This window comes from Choloepus didactylus, chromosome 2 (genome assembly GCF_015220235.1).
Source record: "Choloepus didactylus isolate mChoDid1 chromosome 2, mChoDid1.pri, whole genome shotgun sequence".
NCBI classification, from domain to species: Eukaryota; Metazoa; Chordata; class Mammalia; order Pilosa; family Megalonychidae; genus Choloepus; species Choloepus didactylus.
In genome coordinates this window covers 3,744,294-3,757,306 of record NC_051308.1, presented here as the reverse complement: position 1 = coordinate 3,757,306, position 13,013 = coordinate 3,744,294, and the positions used below count along the sequence as shown (strand labels likewise).

The 13,013-nt window shown below is 41.1% G+C and overlaps 1 protein-coding gene across 5 annotated transcripts in view; it reads right to left on the bottom strand.

Moving 5' to 3' along the window:
• Positions 1 to 3,116: 3,116 nt before the first annotated feature.
• The window catches only part of CCDC170 (coiled-coil domain containing 170), a 107,097-nt gene continuing 97,200 nt past the window's right edge, over positions 3,117 to 13,013 (bottom strand). For 3 of the 5 annotated variants that reach the window (XM_037819572.1, XM_037819581.1, XM_037819590.1), the window contains exons 10-11: positions 6,397 to 6,633; positions 3,117 to 4,815 (exon numbers count right to left, since the gene is read on the bottom strand). In XM_037819572.1, coding sequence (XP_037675500.1) covers positions 4,615 to 4,815; positions 6,397 to 6,633 — 438 coding nt within the window. In that variant the 3' untranslated portion in view covers positions 3,117 to 4,614. Of the gene's footprint in view, positions 4,816 to 6,396; positions 6,634 to 11,572; positions 11,693 to 13,013 lie in introns of those variants that run through there. The other 2 variants (XM_037819598.1, XM_037819605.1) reach the window with 2 other exon arrangements.

The window sequence follows — 13,013 nt, the reverse complement described above, 5'->3', positions numbered from 1 at the left end:
CACAAGCCAGGCTGCTGTGGATTATGGCATGAGGGAAGGGAAGACTAGAAACAGAGCAAGGAAAATCACACTTTCACGTGGTTCAAATGTGAAGAAGGAGAGAGAGCCTCTGAGTAGAAGAGAGACACTGGAATGTACAGTATTTAAATACTGGTGGAAATCAGCCAGTAATGAAGGTAAGGTTGAAAACATTGAGAGTGAGGCAAACAAATGATGGAACTAAGGATGGCTGAGACTGCAAGTACTCAGGTAGAGGGTGAAGCCGAGAAAGGAAGAGGGAAGGGGCAAGGATGGGTATGGACACATATAAGGCTATATGTCAGTACATGACCTTAAAGGTGTTTCTTGGAATGGCTTCTATTTTCTGCGTGAAACAGAAGAGATTATTTGGTGAGAGTGCAGAGGAAAGAGATGGGAAAAGAACCCTGAGGGAGAAAAGAATATTTGAAAGAGTCATTTTGGAAAATGGCCAAGAGATCTAACTGGAAGACAATATAGGACTGATTTCCAGCTAGCACAGAGGCTCAAATGCAACCAAAGGTCAAGAATTTGGGGTGGCATTTAGCTGTGACTTTATATGACCTTCTCTGGCCACATTCTTTGGGGGCAGGAAACACAGCAGAAACGTAGGTAGTTGGGATTGATCCAAAGTATGGAACAGAAGCACAAAGGAACAAAGAGGTAACAGTGTTAAGAAGAGAATGATTAAAGGAATGAACCATAATGTCTAGGCTGGCTCCAGATGACGAGATGATTCTCAGGACTAGCAGACAGAAAATAGGAGATCCAAAGAAACTCAAAGGCTCAAAAACATGGCTATTTGGGGGTAAGAGGTAAAGGTCTTAGATGATAGGTTATGGGAGATTTTAATTTAAGATTTCAGAGGTGGAGAAGTTCTGGACCATATGTTAGACATTTGTCCATGTGTTATAAGTGTATGTTGTGTGTCTACTAAGCTTCTCTTCCTTTGGAGAACTTAACCACTGTCACTTCACGTAGTCTCAGTTGTACAATCTTAGAGCCTCCCCCACCCCCACCATCACTACAGAGATTAGCATGGGCCTTAAGTCCCACCTCCACCCTGGTTATTGGGGATGGGCCAAGGATCAAGGAGAAATGAATGGACTCTTCCCTGAGATTTCTTAAATGGAAGCTTGGCGGCAGAAAGTCTCCCTTTTTCTCAGCTCATGAATTGTGAAGACAATGCAACTGCTATGACCGTCTTTCCTAGTAGCATGGAGGAACCAATCTGCAGAAGGAGAAAGCAAGGCCAACATGCAAAGAGAAGCAAAACTTAGTAGAGATGAATAGATGGACAGAAGCAAAAAGAATCCAGACAGCATATTTGAATCCCAGGACTTAGCCAACTGAAGCTAGTCTATCTCTGACTCTTCCAAATGAGCCCCCCAAGTTCTGTTTGGGGCTTAAGGTACTCTAAGTTGGATTACTATAAATTGCAACTGAGGGTGTGAGGGGCTGAAACAAAAAGAGGTAAAGGTATGAGAACTGACAAGGCCAAAGTACTCAAGAGGTGCTGCTACATGAGCCTGTCTTACAGGAACAAAATACACTCATGATGAGGGTGGTACTTGGGGGGAAGTGGGGGGAGATGCCCTGGAGAAAACACCTATGAAGCATTTGCAAAAGTCTTCAGTAGATGGAATAGACAAGATGTTGGTAAGAGACAGCAATGAGGAACTGAAGAAAGTTATATACCAGTTAGCAAGAGCTTCAAAAGAGCAACAGTTTTTATACAAACATGAAGGAATAAATGGCTGGAAGCCACATCAGGGAGAAGGAGGACACAGACTCCACTTGCTGGGGTGTACAGTAATGGGGCTAAGATCTCTACTGCACAAACCAGAGCTGCCTCATGCAACCATGAAATGCTCCCACATTGGAAATCTGTCTCCATTTCTAAGTATATTGTATATATACTACCATATCAGTAGTGTAGACAGTACTTAACAGTTTTTCAGATCACCACCTCTTAACCTCACTGTTGATCTGTAAGATAGAACATGGGGTAAAACTAGAAATTTAGGAAGACCCAGGGTTATCTGTTGTTTGTTTGTCTGCTTTCTTGTGGCAGTGGTGGAGGCTGTCACTGTGGAGCACCCATTCAAAGCCCGGCATGTGCTCTGTGCCCGGGACAAAATACCAAGTCAAAGGAGGCCGTCTCCACCTTGCGGAGTTTCCAATATTAAAATCCAAACAAGTCTGCAGAATAAATATTAAGGCTAGACATGATTTCAAACAGATAGAGAGAACTTGCTTTTAAAAATTTCTCCCTATTTGAGATATTTTATGTGTTTATTTAGATGTCACAAAGACTGGAATAATAACTTCAGTAGTAATTATCACTCAAGTGTATTTCATAGAAGACTTTGCATTAAATATTTTAAAAACCCTAACTAGAAAATCGCATCAACCTAATGCATTTTACTGGACAACATAAAATATACATGGATATTACGGAAAAATAAAATCTCACAAAAAATATGAAGCTGCCTGCCAACTCTAGAATGAAGGCCTCAGAGGGAAGGCCAAGGAGCAACTGGCATTTTAACAAGGAGAGAAATGGCTTTATTAAAGGATTTTCAATTTGTCTAAATGACAAAGAGTTCATGTGTATATGGACTGTGTTTATGGACAGATTTTATTTATATTATCCCATATACCCTTTCCACTAGAAACCCTCTAGGACTATACTCAAGCATTTTTAATATTTTTGCATGTATTAAAGATTATTGTATATATACTTGTATCATTCAGTAGAAATATTACATAAGCATATATTAGGATAAGTGTAATGCAATTTCTTATAATAAAGAGACAGTACAGTCCTAACCACTAAGGACCATTTTTAGTCTCTTACATGAACCCAGATACACAGCTAATGATGACAAGTCAAAATGGAAAAGTAGTAGTGTAACACATTTTCTGTTTTAAAATTTTTATTGTTAGAAATATCTCAGTATTGCAGAAAATAAATTTACAGAGAAAAGCAAGCAAGTTTATTAAGGACCTTATCTGGAAAATGAAACTGAGAGAATGTGCAAAAACAATCTCCTCCCACCCCATCCCTTCCACTCTCCCCACCCACCCGACCCCTGCTGCATTTATTCTAGGGCAGCGCAAAGTGTCTCCTAGCTCAGTGAGGCTGCAGAGACCCAAAGGGTGAATCACTTCCTTCTTCCCCTCCAGGTTAGTTAGCCTGGGCTGGGTGCAGCAGCCACTGCTTCGTGGAGCAGAGCATGGGAGGGGCCTCTGGGGACAGCAGGCCTCCTGCTGAGAAAACCAGAGGCTGCCTCTCCTGCCACTGGCCAGCTCTAGCTCCCAGCCTCACTCCACCAGGTGTGTTTACTCACTTGCAAAATGTGACCTCACGTTGTCCTTGCACATGGAGAAGGAGGCAGGCAGAGACGCCACCCCTGAGCCAACCTCAGTGGCCTTCCCTCTGTGTGGTCTGTTAACCACCTGTATGTGTCAAACTCATTTCCTTGCTTTGCGATTTTTCCTTTTCTCTTAATGTTTGGGTGCAACTGATCTCGTTTCCCTCTTCTTTAATTAGACACCATTGCTTCTTTCAGGGACAATAAAAAAAATACAGTGCATGTGGCAGAAATAAGATAGGTTACCCACAATAGTAACACATCCTCCTCAGCGAAGTTAAGAATGGGGTTTCCTGAAAAATATTTGCAAAATTGAAATTAAAAAGGAAGGCAAAAGATTCATAATCAAATCCGGCTCTGGAAAAAAGTTCCTTTGCTGTGAGTGCATTTGATGCATTGGTGAACAAAACTCTGTAGGGTTCCTACATTTATAGCATTCAAGGTTTCATTTCTGAAGGTAGGTCAGCCCTGTTTATGCATGAAAAATTAACACTGGATGCAATCAGGTAGCAATGTTTAAAACAGGTAAGTTCTTATATGACCTCAGACCTGTGTATGTTCTACTGGAACAAATTAGGCATATTGCTTTCTAAAGAAATCATAAATCTCAGTCACTTTTGGACTAACATTCCTGATTGTCTGAGTGTTTTCCTCCTTTTATGTAAGCAATTTTTACCACAATCACAGGGGTTCTGGAGAAACTGAAGGAATGCGGAGAAGCAGAAAAAGCATGGCCTTTTATCCAGAGCAGATGGGTTGCCCAGTCCGGTTCTATCACCAGCCAACTGCAGTCTTTAGTGGGTAATACCCACTCTGAGCCTCTGTACAAACTTTGTAGCATGTAAAATTAAAATATTAAAGCTTCTTCCACATGGTCGTTATGAGAATTAATAAACTGGGTAGTAAAGCCTCTGATGTGCAAGGGGTACCCCATAAATGTTAGTTCCCTAACCCCACGTCCCAATCAAGATATACAATCTATACAGTCTGGAGTTCCCTGGGCACAAAGTGCTAGCAAATGAAAAAGCAGGTGTTTTCAGTGCTATCTACATAAGGCTGGCACCTCTGAAATTCTTTTTTGCCAATGCTGGATTCTCACTATATCATCGAAGTAGACAGCATTCACACAGTGATTAAATTTCAAAGGTATGGGGCATTTTTGAAATTGTGAGTTGTGTCCCATCTCTTAGCTCCAGCCCCTCAAAAGACATGGCCATGTTCAATGAAGAGGCTTTAACTGGTCCTGTGGGTGCCTGTCTCTCCCCAGAGTCGTGTCTTTGAGGCAGGCACAGGGCACAAAATGATGCTGATGTGAATGTATCAGTTTTTCAAGACATTTGATGATTTCGTAGTCAGGAAGAGCAAGACTTGTCACGTTCAAGCCCAGCATCTGGGAAACTACCTCCCGGAAGTCCGCCAGCTGCAATGTCAAACAGAAACACGTGGAGGAACAAAACATATCAACCACTCCTGGGCCAATTGCAACCCAAAAAAACTGGGACACACAGGTTTGCATGAGGCAGACAAGTTACCCACCCTCTTTTGTCTTAGTTCTCTCACTTACAAAATAAAAAGGCTAAGCTACTAAATTATCTCTAAAGTCTCTTCAGGCTCCACTCTGCAGCAATTTCATAACTAATTTTCCAATGAGCCAATCAATGTGGTATTGACTGCCAAGTCAAGAATCCCAGTTAAGCAACCATGAATGGGATTGACCTCACTAAGACTCCATTTTCTCATCTCCAGGGTGGAAATAACCATATGCCTCCTTCTCAGAGCTGTTCTAAGATTCGGATCAAATGAAATGGTGATGTGTATGTGCTCGGCATGTCGGAAAGTGCTATACAAACACTGGTGGTGTTATGTCAATGGATAAGTACATATGTGCCGGAGTTTTAACTGGGCAATGAACTTCTTAAACTAAAGGAAGAACAAATGGCAAGAAAGTAGAAGCTGATGAAAACAGGAGTACTTCTGAATTCTCACCAAATCACATCACCCAGATTGCTGCGTCATAACCTGTAACACAAGACTGCTCTGTCCATCACAAAAGGAAAAAATGTAGGAGGGGTAGGGAGGGGCAGTGGTAGAAATATGCCTCATATCCCCTTGAATTCTCATCAGCTGGTTTCTGTGATTCTAGGCTAAAGCAGAAGTAGATAATTCAAGGTTATTTGAGTAATATCCCACCAAAGGCACCTGCCATTTTCAAAAATGTGTGATATGACCCAAAGATGTCCAGAAAGGACTCTGCCATCCAAACACCTCACCCTGTGTCATCCACTCCCAACCTCTTTCCTGTGCAGACGCCTGTTTGGGAAATGGCCAAAGCTCTTAATTCCTGAGAGGTTTCCTTTCTGAAAACACTCACTCTTACAGTCTGGCTTTCCCAAAGTCTGCCTGACACATGAGCCAAAGCAGAGACAGCCAAGGAGAAAAAAGATCCGAGGTTCAGAGTCTACCCCATGTCCTTCTGAGCTTCAGAAAGAGAGCGAGATGGAAGCCAAAAATAATGGGGTCAGACTGCCCAGCACATGCTTCTTTATGCTCTTGACCTGCAGATGTACTCACCAGATAAAGCACTCCAACTTGCAGCCAGCAAGTAAATGAATACTTTTTATGTCTTACATTTGTGCTTGGTCTGCCATCAAGCCTGTGTGCCACTGTTTCCTGCCACAGATCTCTGCCTGAGATAAGACTTCCCTCCTGAGGATGAAGCCCTGTTTCACGTTAGAACGTCTGCGATAATGCAAACCTCGCCACAACCAGAATCTGATTTTTCACAGAGTGTCCACTGCTTTGACAAGAATGTCTTTTTCTTTCCTATAATCCATGCCATGAAAATGGGAATTATTTTTTTCCAGCAGAGTAAATCACAATGGCCATTTCACTATGGTAGTGAAATGCAAATCATTTTTGAAGAGATGTGTAAATAATGATCAAACTTTTACGTTATCCTGTCACTTCCTAAACAAGATTCCGCCAACACATTGATACCCACCAGCTTTTCTCTCTTTTCTGCTTCTTCCAGAGACTTCTTTAGAGTCTTTATTTCACTTGTTACCACTTCTATCATGCTCCTAGCCCTCTCTTTATCCTCCTTGGCCTCATGTTCTGTTGTATCCAGTTCTGACTTGACAGAGATTAGCTTTTTCTCAGCTTTCTCCTTCATCTTCTCCAGTTTGTCTCTGGATTTATTTAGATCTTCAATGGCTTTGGACTGCTCCAGAGTTTTAATCTAAGAAGTAAAAAAAAAAAAAAAAAAAAAAAAACCACTAATAATTTATTTTGAGTTTATTTAGGAACATTGATTGTATATAAACAAGACAAATCAGAAGTCAGTGGAATTCACTTGATATCTCTTTTATGAATAAACAACAGGACTCCTCCAAACAGTTATACAACTAAGCTTGTGTCCTGGATGAGCAGGTATTAAGGTTGTTATAGTTTATAAACAACTTGTTGCCATAACATTATTTGGCAAATCAATGAGATAAAATGGTAGAGAGAATGATTCCAGGGTTAGATATTAAGAAGGCATACGCTGACATGTACACACACTCCATAAGCAAAAGGGACTTGCACTTTCTCCCCTTCCCAACAGGTCCCTGGCACACGAACTTTAGGAAGAAGTGTCTCTTTTTCCCATGGTGTACCACAAAGGAGTCCCACCTACAACCCCCTCAGCAAGTCTTCAGCTCTAAGGAAAATCTGGATCTCCAGTTTTTCAGAAGAGATGGCTCAGTCTTTCGTTTCTTTGCTACTTTACCAATAAGTACAGAAATGAAAGGGGGCAACAATATTCCACAGCAAGAGGGAGGAAGGGGGGGTCTCTCCTCTAAGAAGCATGCCTGGATCTTAAAGCCAAAATTCAGAGTATTCTGAAGTATGAGGCACGTTTTGTTTATTAGCTTATTATTTAAAATTATACTGGATCTGCTTACAAAAGGGATTTGAGGTAGTTTCACATATTTAGACACAACACTTTAAAAAGATAACAGTTAAAAAGAAATATGGATGAGCTGCCATTCACACCCACTAGGATGACTGATATCGAAAAGACACATGATAAGTGTCGGTGAGGATGTGGAGAAATTGGCATCCTCACACACTACTGGTAGGAATGTAAAATGGTGCATGCACGTTGGAAATAAGTTTGGCAGTTTTCAAAATGTTAAAGATGGAGTTTCAAAATGTTAAACATATGACCCAGCAATGTCAGTCCTAGGTTCATACCCAAAGGAACTGAAAACTCAGGTGCACACAGAAGCCTGTATAAGACTGTTCACAGAAGCATTACTCACAATTGCCTAAAGGTGAAAACAACCCAAATGTCCATCAATGGATGAGTGGGTAAATAAAATATGATATATCCACACAATGGATTACTAGTCAGCAATAAAAAGGAATGAAGGGCTGATACATGCTACAACACGGATGGACCTTGAAAACATTATGCTTACTGAACTAAGCCAGACACAAAGACCGCGTGTTGTATGATTCTGTTTATATGATATGTCCAGAATAGACAAATATATAGAGACAAAAAGCAGATTAGTGGTTGCCAGGGGCTGGGCAATGGGGTTGAGGTGGTAATGGGAGTGACTACTTAATGGGTACAGGATTTCCTTGTGAGGTGATTAAAATGTCTGAAATTAAATGGCAATGATGGTTGCACAATTCTATAAATATACTAAAAACCCCTGAGTTGTACATGTTAAAAGGGTGAATTTTATCATTTGTGACTCATATCCTGATAAGGCTGTTATTTTAAAAAAGTGCATTTTACAAAGTCTTTTGAAAAGCATCAAAATAAATTACTATAATAAGTAAATACAGAAAGAGCAGACAAAGGGTAGACAGAGAATAGTAAAGCTTGAATTTAATCTGAGCTTTTTAACAGTCCAGACAAGTTTTATCAGATAATCTTTAAGGAAAAAAAAGCATAAATGTTTTAATTTTGTTGACAATCATTACAAAATTAAGTGTGAAAGTAATAAAATAAAAGATACCAAATAATTGGTGTCTGTGATGTTCTCCCTTCCCTGCCATCCCCTCATTCCTAAGAAGGAAGAATTTTTTTTGCTCTATCCACTCCCACACCAGGGTTCCTAGAGCAGAAATTGGGCAAGGGGAGTGAGTGCCAAGACTAAAGAAAGCCAGACACTAAACTGATCGATAGGACAAAGAGCTGATGGAGAAGTGGGGAGAAGACAGGACAGGCTTGGCTAACTAGGCTGCAGGAGATGTTTTTTTTGGAGAAACTTGCAATGCTAGAAGATAGAAGTGTGAGGAGGCACAGGGGACCTCTAAGCCATGTAATGAGAGAAAAAGAGAGAAGGGAAAAGATCTAAGAAGTGTTGCTGCTCCTTATGAATGAAATCCCTTTTTGTCTTTTTAATGGTTGCTATTGAGTGATGATAATAAAGTTAACAATTACCATTTGGTTCCTTGACCACTGATTACTTATTGAGTAAGCATTCTGAGGTGGTTTTACATTATATGGCTTACCATGGAGACAACTGTCAGAGTTTAAAAACTGTGCCCCCCTCAAGCTTAGAGAGCACCCTAATGGTGACGATCTGAGTATCAGAATTATGGCACAGGAATTCAAAGTGGCCTGATGTAAACTCTGAAGGCTCTAAAAATACCAGTAGGAAGTCAGAGGTAGACATGCTTCTGAGCTTGCAATTATAACCTGAAATGGAGAAGTGAGGACTTGGGACATGGATGTCCAGGTGGCAAATCAAATGTATGCAGTATTGCATGATTTCACTAAATCCAGGAAGCTTGAGTCAAATACCTGCTGAAGTCATAAACTGGAAACTAGTTTTACCCACTAGAATACCAGGCCCTTTTAAGAAATTAAATTCCCTTCCAGACAGAGAGGAGGTCAGTGACAGACATGGTGGAAACTTTTGAACTGGTTCTGTCTAGGAGAGATGAAATCCCCTGGAAAACTGGCCACTGAGGTGGAGCTGACCATCAAGAAGCCTTAAGAACCACCACTACACCTTGAGAAATACACAGCCAAAAGCTGGGGGTAATGGGGTCAGTAAAATGGCACCCACTAATGCAGGGCTGTAGGGGCTGACCTCAGGAATCATGGATTCACATTTGAATATGGACTCTATATTAGATACTAGTACACTATTGTCTCGATGTTAATCCCTGAGTGTGATCATCAGATGTGATCATATAGAAGACTGCCCTTTTCCCTAAGAGATACATAAATTATCTCAAATGGTGCAGCAAAAATACCCCTTTCTACCCCTCTCTTTCCCTCCCTTTTGCTCTCCCTCTCTCTCTTTCTCTATCTCCCTCCCTCCCCATGCTGATTTGAATTTACCATGTCCCCCAAAACACCATTATCTTTGATGCAATCTTGTGGGGGCAGGCTTATTAGTGTTAATTAGGTTGAAACCTATTGGTTCAATGTTTCCATGGAGATGTGACTCAATCAACTATGGGCAAGAACTTTCATTGGATTATTTCCATGGAGGTGCTGCCCCACCCATTCAGGGTGGGTCTTTATTGGGTCACTGGGGTACTTTAAAAAGAGCCACACAGGCCCAGATGCAGAGCAGCTAAGAGTGACATTTTGGAGAGCAACTGAGTGTGACATTTTGAAGAGCAGCTGCAGCTAAAAGGACAAAATACCCTTTGGAGAACACCATTTTGAAATGCAAGCTGGGAGCAAGCAGACACCAGCCACGTGCCTTCCCAGCTAACAGAGGTTTTCCAGATGCCAACAGCCTTTCTCCAGTGAAGGTACCCTATTGTTGATGCCTTACCTTGGACACTTTATTGCCTTAAGACTGTAACTTTGTAACCAAATAAACCCCCTTTATAAAAGCCAATCCATTTCTGGTGTTTTGCAAAAGGATAGCATTAGCAAACCGGAACACCCTCCTTCTTTTTTCTTTCTCTCTCCCTCCCTTCAATCCTCCTTTTTTCTCTTTCTCTCCTTCTTTCTCCCTCTCTCTCTGTCTCACATTAAGCAAAATAGAGCAATCAGTTAAATGGTAATAATCTAAGTGAAGTGTGAGAGTTATACTATTCTTGCAAACATTCTGTAGATTCAAAATTTTTAAAAATAAGTTGCTCATGCATCCCATCAGTAAACATTTTTGAATATAAATATATTTATTTATAAATTATGTGACTACACTGCTCTAATATTCTGTAGACTTTAAAACATCTCAGAAATTGGGATCATTACCAGGATGAAATAAATATCTATTTTAAAATAATGTTACCAAGGGTCTCCTTCCGTGTATAAACTGGCTCACTGCTGCAGAGAGAATATGTGGCAAAGTGGGACGCTGCTGGGATTTGTGTGTTGAATTCAAAACCTTCTGTTAACAGAAAAAGAGATACATTCAGCCTTTCTGTTCAGCTTGGAAAAACATTTACAATGGGCTATCTACCAAAGGAGATGGAACTCAGCATGGAGAGCTAGAAGAACATGAATCAAGTTCTAATGAGAAGGCTGAACAGCCAAGAATTTCTGAAAAATATGAGGCTTTATCATCATCCTGAGGACTGCCTGAATTCTTACTGTTAGGGAGCAAAAGCAAGTAATTGCACTCCCAGCCAAACCTCCAGGCAACCAGCAGTGGGGACCCAACACACAAAATTTCTGGGGAGATGCAGGGGCAAAATCAGGTTCTTAATCCTCCTACGGAAATTTCTCAGAGCCAACCCAGAGCCAGTCCAGAGCCCAGCTAGAAACAGTGCCCCCTACTTTTCTTCCAGTGGAAGAACTGTACACAAGCAAGAGTCATGTGCCTCCAAACCTAGCAAGGATAGCATGGCTCTGAGCTTGCCTGACTTGGAGTGAACCCCATATCTAGAGCAGTCTTTTGGCGGAAAAGAATGTTCAAGTCTGATGAATAGTTCTCTCTCAAGTCATAAGGGCCAGAGACGCTGAAAGAGAAGGTGAAGAGATTTAAAATCAAATATGTTTTATGTCCCAGAGGTTCTAAATTCCCCCCCTCCAGTGTGTGTTCAGGAACCCACAGGAGGATGAGGGGATGGGCAACAAGCAGGAGAGTCTACAGTGGCCTGTCAATATGCACCTCTTTGAAGAGGACCACAAAGATTTAACTAGGGGAAAAGTGTAGCAGAAATAAAAGAAAGTTATTAACCTTCACAGTCTCAGTACACGTCCACTCCTCCCCACTGCCCACCCCAGGGAAGTTCTTCCTTATTGGGTCAGCTCTCAGCTCTGCTTGGTGCACATGTTCAGAAAGCAATCAGAGATGGCCAGTGGATCTACATCATCAGAGCTGGGTCTAGGATGAGAGGTTAAAAAACAAGATAAAGAAAGGTCCTCTGGCTGGGGAGTGGAGAGTTCTGGAGTAGGGAAGGAGTGGGGAGGAACTGCATTGTATGGGAGATAGCAAGAGTTAGAAAGCAGGGGACAAGTTGGCTGGCAGTTGAAGAATATTATCCCCTTTTGGTGTTTCCTTGAGAGACTGCAATGAAGATGATAGTGGCTTTCTACTAGTTGTTTTTGGTTGTCTGACTACAGATTTTTGGCTACTGACTATGAATGCTGGGCCAGGTACAGGCTGATAGCTGATAGCTCTCTACAACATGTCTATCCTTTCATCCCCTCTTCCTCCTGCCCGGTGACAGGAATGAAGCTGGAGCCCAGCAAGCTCTCTTGAACTAAGAGGTGGTTCTGAGGATTGAAGCCATTGCTAGGATGGTGGAGCAGAAAGATAGACGGAGTCAGGGCTGCTGATGATCATGGGGCTGTCCTACAAACCATGGGATACAGTGGTTGACCATGGAGCTGTCCTGCCAGCCACAGGATGTCCACTTCCACTGATGACCATGGAGCCTTCATACTAACTATGGGGTGTCTACTTTCACATTTCTTTTTCAGCGAGAAAGAAATAAACTGTTATCATGGGGTGTTTCAATATATTCAGCTGAACCTAATCATTACTGAAGCAGGCCATGAGGCCAATGGCTTTATATGAGTTGTACAAAGCCTTGTCTGGATTCTCTGGAGTTGTGCCTCATGGCTTCAGTGCCTGCCTTTGTATTTGTGTATAAGAGGAGATTTGTGCCAACCAGTAGCACTACTTAAATTGTCCTAGGTTAATGAGAAAAGAGCAAAGTTAATGCATAAATAACATGTTCATGCCAAGTGAAAGCCAAACTAAGTCATGGTGTGCTGTACAAACAAAGGCTCCACTGTAGTAAAAGAAGCACTTGGTAGAAGAATTACTGTATCCTTAGGCAACATAAATTGTAGGCAAGCCACATTCAAAAGAACCTGCGCCGCAAGCGGTTGGTACCAAACATTCTTGTTCATGGCAATTTTACTAAAACAACATAATCTATCATATTGAATTAATATTGCTAATTTTTAAAATTCGATTTTTATGCTTTGTTTTGATTTCTAAATTGGTGTGGATTTTATAATGGTAAAAATACAATAAGAAATTTCCACCTAATTTTAAGTGTGTACATAAGTAAACAATATTATAATAAAATTATTTTAACTAAACACAGGGAGGGGTATCTGTGAAAAATTCTTTTCCTTTCATAAAGTGAATGCTACAATACTCATCTTTGCCAGCTAAAGTAAAATTTACTAAT